Here is a 16,989-nt window from a genome sequence, read left to right as displayed (position 1 = left end):
AACTAAATTGATTTTAAATTTGGTTGTGCTAATGACAAACTCCAGTGAATTATTCTGATTCCTTGTACAAAAAACCCTTAAATCTAGAAACTTTAAGGTGAACTTTAATTTGGCACATAGTTCACAGTTAATTTTTTCTCAGTATTTTAGAGACCATTTCTTTTGAAGTTATGAGAAATTCATGTCAAATGATTTGATTGTGAAAGCACTAAATTTGATATCTACTCTAATTTTCTCTTCTTTGTTGATGACTCATTTATCCTCTAATGGGCTTATTTTCTGATGACAGATTTAGACTTTTGTAAAGTAAATGTATCTGGAGCATTTTGTTTTATAAAATGAATGCTAATATTTATCTTCGGATTTTAGATGTATGGCAAGATTTTTCCTCCCTGGACAACCATGATTTCTAACTTGTTTTCTCTATCATTTAAAACCTGTCTCTAAATAGATGAGGCTAAGATCTTCTAACTACAGTTGTCCCTCTGTATTGTTGAGGGATTGGTTCCAGGCCCCCTGCTTCCCCCACCAATACCAAAATACGTGGATGCTCAAGTCCTTTATATAAAATGGTGTAGTATTTGCATGTAACCTATGCACATAATCCTGTATAATTCAGCTCTGCATTAGTTATAATACCTAACAAAATGTAAATGCTATATAGTTGTTATACGGTACTTTTTAAAACTTTGTTATTTTGTATTGTATTTTTTATTTTTATTTTTTCAAATATTTTCAATCCAAGATTGATTAAATCCATGGATTTAGAACCCACAGATACAGAAGCTGCTGATACAGAGGGCTGATGGTATTCAAACAAAACAAAACGAGACTAGGTACAGGGGCTCAAGCCTGTAATCCCAGCACTTTGGGAGGTCAAGGCAGGAGTACTGCTTGAAGCCAAGCATTCAAGACCAGTGTGGGAGACATAGCAAGATCTCTTCTCTAAATAAATAAATAAATAAATTAGTCAGGCATGGTTGTGCATGGCTGTAGACCTAGCTACTCGGAAGGCTGAGGCAGGAGGATAGCCTGTGCCTCGGAGGTTGAGGCTGCAGTGAGCCATGATCTTGCCCACTGTACTCCAGCTTGGGTGACAGAGCAAGGTTGTGTCTCAGAAAAACAAAAACAATACTCCTCAAATCTTTATGTTATTTCTAGGTCTGATAAAAGGCTAGCAATTTTACTAATTTTGGTAGAAATGAAGATAATAATAAATTTCCTTATAAGAAGTTAAAAGTCAAAGAGGTCCCAGGAATTCCTACTTAATGACAAACTTTCATATTTATTATTTATTTATTTATTTAGAGACAAAGTCTCACTCTGTCCCCCAGGCTGGAGTGCAGTGGTGCAATGTCAGCTCACTGCAACCTCTGCCTCCTTGGTTCAAGTGATTCTCCTGCCTCAGCCTCCCAAGTAGCTGGGATTACAGGCATCCACCACCACGCTTGGCCTTCGTGTTAACTTTTTAAGCCAAGCTTTATCAATAAGAGGCTTTCAAAATCTGAAATGTTTCCAATACTGGCCAATATTTCTGAAACTTTATTTTATACTTAAGTTATTTTTTATGGGTTTTACACACTTGAAGTTGATCAGTTAAACATAGAATCTAATTTAAAGCACTAAAGCTTAAATTCAAACAAAGGTTATGTATAAACACACACATGGTCTCTCCACTTTATAATAACGGTCTTGTTTAATTCTTATCTAATGCCTCTGGCATAATAGACTTCTACTGTAAGTTGCCCTTAGTAGTCTTTTGATTTAATATTACCATTGTTTATATATAAGAGTAAATAAGAAAATGAACGTCAGGATACATTGTTTTAATAAATAACTTCCATTTCTTGATTGTCAGACGCCCTATTTTATTTAATAGCCCAGTCTTTCTTATCTCAAGCTAATGAAATTTAAGGATTGGGGAAAATTTTTAAGCACAATATAATGTGTGAACTTTACCATTACTCCACTGATTTCTTATGGGAAGGAAGATAAAACTTTGTAAGATCTTGCATTCTTTCTTTATAGTTGTTAAAATGCTTAAGTTTTCTATTCCTATAGTTATTGATGAATACTTTGGATTATGGATATGTCGTAATTGGCAGTTCGCATTCTAGATTTCAAAGTGTATTAATAAACCTTCTGGAAAAGGAGATTTTCAGTTAAAAAAAAATGTCTATACGTGATTGAGTTACTGGTACACCTCACACTTGGAGTGAATTCTCAGACAAAAACAAGAATAGCAAGAGAATGAGTATGCTCATGTCCAAAGCAGGTACTAAATTTCATGCCACTCTTCTCAGTTGTTAAAACTGACTCTGCTGACAGGGCTACATTGACTTCCACTTCGGGCGCATCAAGTTGAAAAGCATCGAAGCACAACAAACAGCATTGCATTCAAAAATGCAACATGATTTCAGGCAACACACAAAGGCTCCAAGGGTGGGGTATTTTAGGGTCAGGAAGTGACCAACTCTGACACAGCAAGCAGGCAGTCAGTGTTCACACGGTTTCTTCATCAACTTGCAAAGAATTTTGGATCCAGTAGCTATATCCTCATATTCTGAGAAAACACAACTTCACAGGCATCTCACTGTTAGAGAAAGTTAAATTCCTCTAAATGTAGGATTGCCAGATTTAGCAATTAAAAATATAGGACAGCCAGTTAAATTTTAATTCCAGACAAACAACAAATAATTATTTTACTATGTCTCAACTATTGCATGGGTCATATACAAAATTTATTTTTCATCTGAAATTTAAATTTAACTGAGAGTCCTATAATTTACCGGGCAGCCCTATCAATAGGTATCTGCTTCCTGAAGGATGTATCTTACAAAACATAACTAGAAAACACGGAAATTATATTGGCATATGCCCCTCAAGAATTTGTTTTGAGGGAGCTGAATGGAAAGATAATATAATGGACAAATGAACAGATAAAATGAAGAACTTTAAATAACCAACAGTTGGAAGCTAAAGTTTAATGTAACAATTGTCAAATTTGAGAGTCTTCAACAACCTGAAAAACATGTCAAAATTGCTTATTTCAATTAATATTTTATTTTTATTTGAAAATATACATGTACCCTATATAACTTTTTTTAATAGAAGGGAGTATATTATAACTCCATAACCATCTGAAGATTTGGAATTGCTCAGTGAAGAAGCAAAGTAAGAGTGGCCACAAATTCCACAACCATTTTATAGGGATTATTCTTTGAAGATTTTGTAAAAATCTCCCCTAAAAGAGGTTAATTTAGGCAATTGCAATCAAGCAATCCACAGAATATTCTTGTACATGTTATCATAATAATGTGACAACATATTGTAACATAATGTCACTATTGCTCCTCTAATCCCATAGGCATTGGAATGCAAATAAGAAAAGGTGGAGAAAACAAGGAAAAGGCGGGCAAGAACACAGAGAGTGTTTTGTTTGTTTGTTTGTTTTCTTTTGTTGTTTGTTTTTTGTTTTCATGTTACTGGCCTGTATGTAAGTCTGTTCAGGTCTCAATTTAAAAAAGAAAAAAAAAGGTAGTCATCTCAAAAAAAAAAAGGGGGGGATGATGATTACTTTTAAAGTTCCAAGAAGTGACTAGAAATTAAACTTACGTTGGCACATTGTGAAATTACTCTTATGTCTAATGGAGTAAATAAAGATTAGCATATAATATTATGACCTTAGGACCAATAAGCTATAATTAAGAAAACTTATAAATATAGGCTTTAAATTCTTCAATGATTTTATGCTCCAATTACTGAATAATATGAAGAGAGAGTATTAAATAATTTTTTAAATCAATTAAATTAACTCTCACAGTGGATTTCCTAGCCATCAGAAACTTCACTGTGGAAACGGTGTGTGAAACACAGAAAAAAAGAAATATGAGAGGGAATACAAATAAAAAACGAAATTGGACATTCTCTTTCACAACTTAAATGGAAAGAGATGCAAAAAATTAGCAACAAGTGCCAATCAATTGCTTTTGAAAACATAGCTCATTTTAATAATAAGCACTAATATTTATTTTGAGAGAGTTATTTCTGGTGCACACGTGAATCTCAATACTCTACTAGCCCTTCTTGAACTTCAAATACCTGCCTGCACCTTGTGCAAAGAAGTTCTCTCGCTCAGGAGAAAATTTGCGTTCAATGATTTGTCATGATACAATGACCAAAGTTTAAAGGGGAAAAATCCAAGAAAATGAGAGATACACAAAGAAATTAGAAGGGGAAATTCTAATTTAGATTACACAGAAAAATTCTGAGACATCCAGTACTTGTTGACTGAATGAAAGTGGTCTGGAGACCAACATTCATTCCAGGACACATGGTATAACTTTCAGCTAAGAGAAGCCTCCACTCTAGCAAATCAGATCAAATCAAAAGTAAAAATCAATGTAATGTTACAAAATGGGAAATCCATGTAACTGAAGAAGGAAGAGTTTGATACCAAGTAAAAGTCTCTGATATTGATCTATCTCTGGTTAATCTTTTGTTAAGATTAATTATGGTACTGATTTGATGTTTTTGTGAAAATTGCCTGGAATACAATTCCCTCAAGCAACTAGGTTGAGCCCTGAAAATTCTATTCCAACCAATTATCCATTCACTTTCAGAGGAGCTTTTAAAATGTATTTTGTTTTAATAAATGCATTTAAGAGGCATGTTCAATCCACCTACACCCAGAATCTTAAGCTGTCTCACTTCATAGCTTCCATTTTACCTCCTACCCTATCCAGGTTCTTTTCAGTGAAGTTCTGGCGATTATTTCAATAATATGTTATTACAAGGGCCCTTCTCAAAGCCTGGTGGCTTACTTTGATGACATACACACAAACACACGTACACACACCCACAGTCTCTGTTCCTCTCACTCTTCCTCCCTGGGGTTATTCTGACCCAAGCCATACTCACAATGTTAGTGACATCTGGAGAGGCTCCGTTCTGCAGCAGAAGGAGGACAATGTTCAAGTGGCCCATGAAGGCAGCCACATGTATTGGTGTGAGGCCAGACTGCGAAACAAAGCAACAGCAGTTTTACTCCTCTGCACCGGTGGGGCTTTGGGGCTTCTTCAGATAAATAAAACTTGAGTGAAGAGGACAGAAGATGAGAAAAAGGAAAGGGAGGAAGGAGTAAGAGAAGGAATGCTTTGTGACTAGCTAAAACATTTTTCTACCTCTGTTATAGCTTGGATTGAAGCCCCATATTTCACCAGCAGTTCCATGACTTTGATGCGGTTTTTCTTGCAGGCAATGTGCAGTGGAGTAAAACCATTCTGTGCAAAAGACAATCAAGTTAGTTGAAAACATGCAGAAACAATTCTCACACAACTCCATGCTGGCACATTGCAGGCAATAATATTACGTCATCACATAATGTTACCATTTCTTCATTCCCTGTAGGTGTTGGAATTTGGAAAGAAAAATGGTGATGTGTTCCTGTAGACACTGAACTTCACTTATGTGTGGTGGGCCTGTACATAATTCTGTTTGTGTGTTTATAGAGAAAACAAAAGTGAAGATAAATACATGGTCCTTCCCTTTAAAGAAAGACAAATAGACAAGCAATTATATTTTAGAAGTTCTAAGATGTTTTAAGGTATATTGATTGTCCTGGTTTGTAAATGACTTGAAGATGAATTGAAGATAAGCATATATTCTTCTGAAGGGTCATTTCTCAGAGCATAAGAATTATTCATCTACTTAAAAAATCTAAGAAGATGCTGCCTTTCTAAGAAATATTTCAACTTTGCTACCACTTTCTTTATAAAGGGTGTATTTCAAGTCAGCAGAAATCATTATGTTGATCAGTTTTACATATAGAAGCTATATTTTTACATCATTTTTACAACATATATGCCTATCAGATAACTTTTATTGCATAAAGAAATGACTGTTAAGTTCCTGGATATTTTCAAGAAATGTATGGAGAATTTCTGGGATAAATGCAATGAGGTAGCTCTAGGAGTAAAGAAACGTGGGGAAGAAGCCTGTTAGGTACTTGCTAACTTGGCGAACTAGGCTAATGCCCAGGAATTGGGGCACATCAAGTAAAATGTGTTAAATGGCCCCTTGCTTACTCATCGTGTATTATATTTTTTTTATTTCAACAGTGTTCCTTTGTTACTTCTATTCTGACAGCTAACATTTTTGCATGTCCCAACATGGACCAATCATCAGTCAACGTTTTTACACACTAGCAGTTTTCAGGAAAGCATATGGTCTTACTTAAGCTGATGACTTCTTATTTTTCACAATAGAGTGACAAACATAATTAATCGGTTAAGTCATTTCCCCTGTTTATGAGCTATACAACATGCCAGATGTAAATAGCCACATGCACATGCAGCACTTAAAATATTTGCAATTAACAGGCTGTGATATTTTATAAGCTTATTGACCACTATCCAATTAAAAAATTAATGTTTTTGACTCCCTAGAGAAAATGAATGTTTTCACATAATTACATATAATCTGGAAAATATATTCAATTCCCATGGAATTATCCATAAATTGATTCCAATGGAGAAATTCTCATAAAAATCATATTTAATATTTGATGATTCTAATGAAGGTCTCTCAGCTTAAATACCGATTGTCTGAAGACCAATTTTCACAGACACAAACCATGTAAACACATAGAAAAAAGGATTTACTTTTAGTTTGAGAATTAGGAAAAAAGAGGCATAAATTAGTACATGTCTAATACTTCCAATGATTCTTGTTAGAAAATAAGTGAAGCAAGAAAGATTTATTCAATATTAAAACTGGGGAGACATAAAATTGCTCTAGGGACAGCCTCTTGCAGTTTTCTCTCCAGCAATTCCTGAAATGGTGTATATAAAATGCTCCCTGAAGCAATAACACACCAGGCATAATGTTTCTATTAGCCTATGGTTGAGTAATCAAGTCAACAGGAAAATTTTCAAGTGAACTCTTCATAGGCTTACATTTTATACTCTCTTACATAGTCAAATATATTCACCATTAATTTTTTTCCAAAAAGAGATTAATAAATTCAACTTTTCACCCTCGTGTCCTAACTTTATCTAGAGGTATCTAGAATTTATTTTGTAATTTTCTATTTTTCAACTTCTATTTTCCATTTAAAACTGCTTATCACTCCAAAGGTTTCATATCTATCTGTTTGCAACTCACTAGTTTCAGAAATGTTACACTGGTGTTCTCTTAAATACATCTTTGCTCACCAGCATTTGCTAGGAAACTATAAAGGTATGAAGTAGACAGGCCGATTGTGAAGGGTGACAGATTTACCAGCATTAACTACATATCTGTAACCATGCATTGCTGGTGTATGCACGTTGGTCAATGAATGTGGGTTTGTTTGTCTCAATCTGTATTCAGTTAATGTGGACTGGGCCAAGTTTACCAGGGCTCTGGCATTCGGATTGGCTCTCTTGTCCAAAAGGAGTTTGGTTACGCGGTAGTGGCCACAGTGCGCAGCAACGTGGAGGGCTGTCAGGTAGTCTAGGGTGACATCATCAACAGGAGCCTTGTGCTGTAACAGGTGCTTCACACATTCCACGTGGTCTCCCTGGGCAGCCATGTGTAGTGGAGACAGCCCATTCTGCACATTAAGAGAAAACAAAATAATGTCAATTTTTTTTTTCATTATTTTCAGGTTCCAAAATATAGCAAAGTTGATTCTTGATTTCTAACACAGTTAGTGGCAGGGGAAAAAATAATTTCCATTGGACATCAGAATATACAGCAGACTATATTTGGTAGAGATGGGCACTAAGAGAACATTTAATTTCATACTTATACTACCATAGACAAAAATGCAAATTAGTATGTCTGTCATGAATGGTATGTGTGGCAATTTAGTGGCAATTTAGCCTGATTTTACAGTTATTAGGACAATATTAAATACAGAAAAATAAATAAGAGCTAATGCTTAACTTGATATCCAACTCCATGCATAGCAGTCTGCATTCATTTAATCTCTCTGCCTGCATTTCTTATAAATACAGAGGGAAGTGGGTGAATGAGAAGCAAGTTCATTTACAAGACGTCAGGGAGGTATGGAAACTTTGATCATCTTTTAGATCCATGTTGCTCTGAAATTTTACGATCCCTTTTTCCTATAGTATCAGGAGACTTGAATTGGACTTGGAGAAAACAGGCCGGTAAGAGCTAGAAGAGTGTGAGACAAATGTGGGCCATGTGCCAATGACCTCACAACTTTTACATTTGAGGGTAATCTAAATTTGTCTTCATTAATATGGACCAAAACAGCTTTAGTCTTAATTCTAGAATAACGTCAACAGCAGGAACACAAGAAAGCAGCGTAAAGCACTGTTTATCAGACTCAGTAAGACTCTCATTTCTTTAAAGCTAAATAAATAAACTTTCAGGAAACAGTATGTAAACTTAGGAAAAAACTAAATTTTAAAAAACAATTTGCCTATTAAAGAGATGGGACTATTGTCTTTTCTTAATAACCAATGCAAATATGACCACTAGAAAAAGGATTGTTGGCCAGGTATCCAGTTTGGCAGTAATTACATTCAACAAAGCAGAAACTGTATCTGGATAAGTTACCAGAAAAGGCCCCCTGCCCAATATTCTCAACAAGGAAGGTGATTTCAACAGTGAGGGACCAAAAAAAAAAAAAAAAACATTAATTCTTAATTGTGGTAAAGTATATGTGACTAACAAATTATTCATATATTTTGAAATAATCTTCTTTCATAATTATGCTTTCATATTTAGAAATTCATTAAATAAGTTTAGAAAAAGAGGAACAGGTTGATGAGAAGCCATTTATGCATTGAGGGGAAGATAACTGTCAAGGGCAAAGTGTAGAAGAAATTCAAGCCTTGATGAAGTTTGGACTAGATTGTTGCATGTTTTTTTTGAAAAATTGCCATTCATTGATGCTGTTTTACCTATTTGAAAGTTATTTATATGGAAAACAAAATATTTATAATCTAATCTTTTGTTCATTTTACACGTATTTACTTAGCACCTACTCAAGCCCTGATCAAGTACTGTGGATACAGCAGGGAACACAACAGACAGGAAACCCCTGTCTTCAACAAGGTTACATTCTAGTGTGGAAGCCAGACATACAATTTCAAAATAATAAGAATTAAAGTATATAGTATGTTGGATGGCCATCAATGGAAAGGAGAAAACAAAAACACAGAATGGCCTAGGGAGTTTGTGTACATGAGTGCAATTTTGTTAGGATGTCCAGAAATGGCCTCACTGAGAAGGTGAGTTTTGATATGAAGGAAGTAAGAGAGCTAGTTTTGTTGACTTGGGGGAAAAACACTTGAGACTGAGAAAAGGCAACTGCAAACATATTGCATTGGGATTATAACTGGCATGATTGATATCAATAATCACTAAGGAGAAGAATGTGGTTTAAGGCGAGTGAATGAGGAGGATGGATAAGGGGAGGAATTCAAAGAGGTAAGTGACTTTTACTCAGAGAGACATGGGGTGCTGTTGGAAGGTTTAGGGCAACATTACTCTTGCTGCTGTGCTGAGAATAGACTACATGGACAAAACACAAAAGAAGGGAAGTCAATTAGGGACCTCTTACAGTCCTCCAGGTAGGGTTGATGGTGACTTGGAACAGAGTGTTGGTAATGAGATTGCTGGCAAGCTGCTGACTTAGTGACACATTTTGAAGGAAGAGATGACAGTGTTTGGTGACAGAATGTGGAAAATGAGAAAAAGAAGAGTCCAACATGGCATGAGGTATTTGGCCTGAGACCTGAGAAACTGAAAAAATGAGACGGCCATTTGTTGAGATAAGAAAGCTAACAGGAAGATTAGGTTGAGGGGTGGGTAATTTTGAGCTTACTAAATTTGAGATGCCCAGGAGACATCCAAGTGGCAATGGTGAGCTGACATCTACATATGGAATTCTGAAGATACACACTCGTGGCACCAGCATACAGGTACTATTTAAAGATAGAACTGCATGAGATTTCATAGTAAGTGAGTGCCAATAGAGAAAAGATACAAAGACTGAGCTCTGGAGGTTCTAACGTTCAGAGACCTGAGAGATGAGGAGGAACTAGTAAAGGAGACTGAGAAGTGGCAGCTAGGAAAACAGAAGGAAAGTCAGAAGAATGTAATGTCCCAGAAGGCAAATAAAGAAAGTGTTTTGAGAAGACAGAACCAAGCAATCACACCATATGATAGTAACAGGAGAGAACGTAGACTACATGGGTTCCAAGTCATGTCACTGGATAGATATGGAGGTGAGAGTGTTTGGAAATTATCTTCCAATTGCTTCAATTCTCTCAGTGTTGTGGGAAATGAAGACAAGGAAAGAAGTCTAAGAATTCTGAAGAAAATATAGAATGGTCAGATAGCAGGGATTGACAGTGAATAGACTTAAAAAACAGAGCGTGATTGTCAGGCAGCATTACCAGCGCACTTGAGGTTAGTAATCATGAATGTAAAGTGAGCACAGTTAGTGTGGCTGGGCGTTTCCTGTAGCCACATTTGGTTGCATGAATATGAGTTGAATTTAATTGAGTGAAATGTAGGTAGTATGAATATGTAAGAGCGTAGCATAAATGACTATGAAATTTGTGCCTGCAGAGGTAAGGGCATGATGTGAATGAGGAAGAGTGAAACTATGACTGAAAGTCCCAGCAGAATAAAAGAATTTCGGAATTGGGGTTCTGAAGAGAGTGAGCTGAAACACAGGAGGGGCTGGCAAGAGGGAAGTTAGACACAGAAATTGTAGAAGGTTTACAGTTACCAAACTGAGAGGCCAACTTAAAGAATTATCCACTGCTCTAATCAAAATCAGTCAAGTCACCAAGAATAAGAAGGGGTTGTGGTAAGGAGTCACAGTTTGCTGAGAGCTAGAATTGACAAGGAATGAGTGGGGTGACACTTAGATAGTTGCTTCAGAAGAAAGAATGGGTGATTTAAACCTAGGAGTTTTTATGGAAGGTAATATGGTTTGGCTGTGTCCCCACCCAAATGTCATCTTGAATTGTAGCTCCCATAATTCCCTTGTGTTGTGAGAGGGACCCAGTGGGAGACAATTGAATCATGGGGGAGGTTTCCCCCATACTATTCTCGTGGTAGTGAAGAAGTCTCACAAGATCTGATGGTTTTATAAGGGGAAAGCCCTTTCACTTGGTTCTCATTTTCTTCTCTTGTCTGCCACCATGTGAGATGTGCCTTTCACCTTCCGCCATGGTTGTGAAGCCTCCCAGCCTCATGATTGTGAGTTCCTCCCCAAGTGGAATTGTGAGTCCATTAAACTTCTTTGTAAATTGCCTAGTCTCAAGTATGTCTTTAGCAGTAGCGTGAAATGGACTAATACAGAAGGGGAGGAAGAATAGTCTAGCATTAAGCACCTATGCTATTCCCAGGAGAGCAGTATCCCCTCACTCTAACCTGATTAATTCATCTTCTCTGTGTTTTTTACCCTATACATATCTCTATTTTTTTATAATTATCTTTTTTTTTTCTCTCATGCCTGCTAAATTCTGAGCTTCTTGCAGCTATAGATTGTGTATTATTCATCTTGATGGTGCCTTAGTGACCAGAACACTTGCCTGGCAAATTGTATCTACTCAGTATTATATAATACTTGGATGCATAAATACATGAATATAATTGTACACTCAGAGACACTTTATGCAGGATCCTTACATCTGAATGATACTTGATTTTACAGGAAAGACATTAAAAAATTCCATCTAGGTAACTCACCATCTTCATCAGTGATATGACAATTACAAGCAAAGTTTGCAGATAAGATTATTTTATGGTTTGTAAAGCCTATCTGCCTATTTTCAACTTGATATTGGTTTTTGTATTGGTTGTAACATGATTGGTCTGAAATTTTGTTATTTCCATTTAAATTTCAATGTTTCTTTATCAAAACTTTCCATAATTGTCTCTGCATTACCCAGCCCAAATTGCTGCATTTTAAAGACAGATCTATACAACATTCACAGTATAGGTGTGAGAATAAAAATAATGCGATAATTATTTCTCTTCTTCATATATTACTGATTTGAAGCCACTCTTCTATGGCATGTGGGCACATCTTTACAAACTGAGTTCATTCTACACATGTCTTAAACATATGAGCTAGTTTTGTTTCAAATGATTTCAATTATATATAAATTGAAAAATATTTGTTTGTGTCAATTGCCTTAGTTTCTTCAGCTTACCCTAGTAATAGCATTAGTTGATACCAACTCTGTGGTGGGGGGTATGAGGTGGAATGGAATAGGGAGAAAATATAAGAAGTGCTCTTTGTCTAAATTTGTGTTGTATTTAAGGATCCAAGGTTGCTGCATATCACATTAATCAGTTCTGCATGAATATCTTCAATTCGTGTCTCAAAATATTTTCTGATAACCCAATGTAGGGTTGGATAACAGAGAACTATACAATAATAAAAGCACTTAAAATACATTTGAAATTGAAAAATCTTCAGCAAACCAACTCACAGTGTGGCGTTCATGTATATGGAAAAGTGCTTCTCCCACATTTGAGCATATTGATAAAATGAGAATAAAAAGTGCTAGATGTAGTATGTCATAAAGAAAATATGCTTGTTTAATAGTTCTTTGTAGGTGGCCTATTGCAACTTGTGCTTTCCAAATCACCTCTACTAATCTTCAACATAATCAATCAATACCACTGTTGAGTAATTATTTTTTATTAGTATTACCTAAGAGATAAAGAATGGATGAGCAAAAAGATTCATCTTGTGTTGCTAATTGTGCTGCTTTAAAAGATAATTTTATATATATTTCATAGTCATCTGAGAGGATTATAAAAATCTAGACTCAGAATCTAAGAGATATTCTCATTTATATTTAAAATACAGATGTATTCAGAATTCCATCTGCAGTAAGAATAACAGATAAAAATATAGAAAAAAACTTGAAGGTACACATTCAATACATCTTAATGCATATATCTGTTTATTTTAATATTTTTAAGTGGTTTGATACATGTTCCTATTCCTAGCACACAATTATTAAAGAACTAGAAAATGCTTGGCTGATGCTTCGATTTAAAAAAGAATAGAGATAATATATCAAGTGACTTACAGATTCCTTAGGATCCCATCTTACTCATAATGACTCACCTTAGTCCTTGCCAGCAAGGGAGCACCCCGTTCCAACAGAAGTTCCACCACTTGGTCATGCCCACTTCGTGCAGCACAGTGAAGTGGTGTCAACCCATCCTGCCAAAAGAATTGAAGAATTAGGCCCAAGTTCACTTTAAAAAAAAATCCAAATTTCATCTATTGCAACCATAAAGAGGGAGTTCCTAAACTCAATCCTGATCACTCAATAAATCTGTAATAGAACTGCAATTTGTTAAATGACCAGAAAGAAGATGAGTGACAGAGAAAACAAGTCAGAAAGATATCTTGACAGTGAACAAGAGAGAGAAAGGAAACGACAAAACAGAGACAGGGAGAAAGCAAGAGAGATCCCCTGTGTGGACGGAGGGTCAATGCAATGAAACTGGCTTCTGGTCATGTGTTTGCGTAATCAAGAAGATGGAAAAGCACAGTATGTGGCATTCGTTGAACTTTAAAACCCTACTCACGGGAACCGAAAATAGGGATTATATTAGGTTATACTGTTTTCATTTTGTTTGTTCTAATATACTTTTACCTAAAAATTTTTCTTAGTGTAATTTTTTCATATATGTTCTCTTTTGAATTGTCACCACTTACATAAGTTCTCCTAAAATGCTCCCTAATGCTTGTAAAAGTGAAAGGTCATTTTTTAGACTATTTTAAAGATTTTCACACATATATTTCAACATTTTGGAAATCACATAATTGCTTCCCAAAGATGAGCTTTATTATTAATAAATAGAACTCTAACTTAAACAAATAAAATATGGCAGAACTGTATGCTATCTTATTTATAAAACTTTCTGATCTTAACACTTCTGGGATAGCCTCTGATTCCAGAGCAATCCCCAATGCCTTCTGTCTTTTATATTTTATTTCTCTTTAGGGTGGCATGGCCAAAAAGCAGAGCGGGTGGGAAATGTGAGGCAAAATGTAATTAACGGTGGGCAAGAAGCGAGAGAGAAAATGAAATACTGAGTATGTAAATTTACTGGTGATTTGAGGCTGAAGGAAAAAAAAAAGATTGTCCCAAGGACAGAGGTGGAAAAGGTGGGTAAATCATAGAGAATGGATGATGAGCAGTTAAGAGGATTTCAGCAGTTTCTAATTTATCCAGAACTCGAATGGCCTCTTGTTTGTGTCTCTACTTTCAGGACCATCTCTCCAGGTTATGCTTTACTCCAAATAAAAATAATTCCTCTGAATTGCAACATTCTTTCTGACTCGACGCTGGGATTTCTGTGCAAGATGTCTTCTGTTTGTCCCTCCAGACCCAGCTCTACCCTTCTCTGCTCTGCTCTGTGTCCCAACACACTGGCCGTTCCAGGGGGCATCAGCGAGCTGTCTTGTCCTCTGGCTTCCAACTGGGTTTGGCCAATGCAGCAAGACATGAAAGGGACTTCGAGAGACCTCCCAAATTTGGCTGTGTGTCTTTACCAAAGTTGACCTTCCTGCCAAAGCAGCCTTTCCACACAATTCTCTCCTTTGAAGTTCTGGGGGCCTCCTGTACTTCTCACTTTTTAGGTCTAGCATTGGTATTGAGTACCGCTATTACTAGTCCCTGGGATTCTACACCATCCCTTGTCCCTTTCCTACAGACTACACAATATTATAAATAGACCCTTCAATAATCTCTAATCAAATGATCAAATTTGGGCCTCTGTTTATGGCTAGAATCTTGACTGATAATGATTCTTTGCTTTGTGAAATCCATTTAGCTAGTATGAAGATATTGAATGACCAAAACAGATTTTGCAGTTTTGGGTACCTAAGAATTAGCATGAAAAGACTGCCTTCTCAGAAAAAATTTAAAAAAGTATTTAACTACTGTAGGTGAAATGCTACATTATTGTAAAATTTGCCAGATAGGAGCCTAAAAGAGTTGTTCCGGCAAAGTGATGACAATGATTACACTTTTGTATCCTGAAAAAAGCACCCTGTGGTGGAACTACAGAGCATTAGTTGCTACATAACTTACCTAACAATTAGATATAGCATAGTTTCTCAAATGTATTCTTGGTGAAGCTTTGTGGAGACCTAGGGTTTGAGAAATCCCACATGGTGAATAGAGGCATCATATGTAACAGTTCACTGTGTGGACTTCGGAACTGTGGAACCCTGCAGCAAATCTCAAATCGGCCACCATGGGTGAATCTCTCTAAGCTCAGCTTCCTGATACATAGAGTGGAGATGATGTTTCTCACCCTATTTAACTTGCAAGCCTTGTTTGAAAGATGAAGGAGGGAATGCCACCTTACATCTTTTTTAGAAAAGGCAGCATATTGCTTTCTGCAAATTACATGAAATAGTCTTTGTATAATCATGTTGAAACCTCTCAAATACTCTCAGAGTAACAACAGGAGCTTTATGGAGCACATTTAATATACCCACAACAACATCAAGGAAAAATGAGGATTAAATTAGTTCTAAATCCTACATTTAATGATGCAAGGTGTCTGTCCTTATAAGATGTGTGAATGATGACATCAAATTCAAGTTACCCAACAGGCTCAATTTGATTAGATATTGAATATTTTCTACAAAGCACATTATCAAGTTAATGCCCCCAAAAAATTACTTTCAAGCTTTTGTATTCTAAAACCCTTTTACTTAAATTCTTAACTTTGTAGTTGCAGGTTATGGGTTTTTCCCCTTCCAGAGACCCCTTGTGTTTTCTCTGTTGTTTTTTTTTTTCTCTAGAATCAATTCATCACACTGATGTACTATCCACCATGATGTGAATAATTTTGATAAAGGTAGATCAATCAACACTGGAGGGATGCCACTTATGTAGTTTCTTTATCTTTTCATATTTCCCCCCCTTTCTGCTTAGGTCATTGTTTCAACAATGTGTCTTAAAGTTTGTGTATTCACATGGGTAGGCTCTGCTGATTACCAAGCTGTGTGTCCTAGGTCAAGTTACATAATTCTGCTGAAACGCATTTTTCCCTTTGGTAGTCTCATTTCTCAAATGAAGACCTCCATATATTCTCAACAATAAAATAATACATACTTTATAAGTTGTTAGGAAGATAAAATAAGATGATATTTGTAGAGTACTTAGCAGGGTGCCTAGAACAACACATTTATATGACAATTGACAGCCATTATTGTTATTGCTTTAATTATTACACCTAATAACAAGTAAGAAGGGTGTTTCCTTTTCCCTATATATTTTTTGTTCATCATCCTTTAATGTTTTTGTACACTTTTTATTGTTTGTATTGAAATATGTTTTTTAATATTTTAAACATAATCCTTATATGGGGTATCACCACATTTAAATAATAAAGAAGCTTAAAAACAACAAAAAAAGAATAATGCCTTAATAAAGCCTAAATTTATAATTTCATTTTAACTAGCTATAAAATTTATATTTTCACATTGAAATGAGGTCTTTCAGATACCAGCAAAAGGCTCTGGTGCAAATGTCTTAGAGTTTCACATTAGATAGTAGTCAATGATGAGAATGCCAACAATATGGAAAATGTCTCAATGATTGCCAAAATGGTGGTGAGAGCCAAGAAGTAACTGTGGGTAATATTTGTTTTTTAATTATCTGAAAGCCGCTATAGATCTTGCTATTCTCTAGATAATAAAAACCTTATGAATGAGAAAAATAATGAGAAGACCAAGGTAAGATCCTTGACAGAATATACTAAATTCAGAACATTTGTGGTTAATTTAAATGCTGGGGGAAATTGAGATGTCAATGACAAAAAGAAACAAAAACAAAAATAAAAGAAAACATAATACTTTAAAAACATTCCAGCCAGGCGCGGTGGCTCACACCTGTAATTCCAGCACTTTGGGAGGCCGAGGCGGGCAGATCACCTAAGGTCAGAGTTCGAGACCAGCCTGACCAA

General features: G+C 35.7%; 1 protein-coding gene across 50 annotated transcripts in view; it reads right to left on the bottom strand.

Annotated features, from left to right (window-relative positions):
• The window catches only part of ANK2 (ankyrin 2), a 571,823-nt gene that overhangs the window by 124,057 nt on the left and 430,777 nt on the right, over positions 1–16,989 (bottom strand). For 43 of the 50 annotated variants that reach the window (XM_065545385.1, XM_065545376.1, XM_065545380.1 and 40 more), the window contains 4 exons: positions 13,121–13,219; positions 7,397–7,594; positions 5,184–5,282; positions 4,921–5,019 (listed from right to left, as the gene is read on the bottom strand). In XM_065545385.1, the coding sequence (XP_065401457.1) occupies positions 4,921–5,019; positions 5,184–5,282; positions 7,397–7,594; positions 13,121–13,219 (495 nt within the window). The remainder of the gene's footprint in view (positions 1–4,920; positions 5,020–5,183; positions 5,283–7,396; positions 7,595–13,120; positions 13,220–16,989) is intronic. The other 7 variants (XM_065545379.1, XM_065545399.1, XM_065545401.1 and 4 more) reach the window with 1 other exon arrangement.

Source organism: Macaca fascicularis, chromosome 5 (genome assembly GCF_037993035.2).
Source record: "Macaca fascicularis isolate 582-1 chromosome 5, T2T-MFA8v1.1".
Classification (NCBI taxonomy): domain Eukaryota; kingdom Metazoa; phylum Chordata; class Mammalia; order Primates; family Cercopithecidae; genus Macaca; species Macaca fascicularis.
Note: the sequence above shows the minus strand (reverse complement) of the source record. Positions and strands in the feature narration are given on the sequence as shown.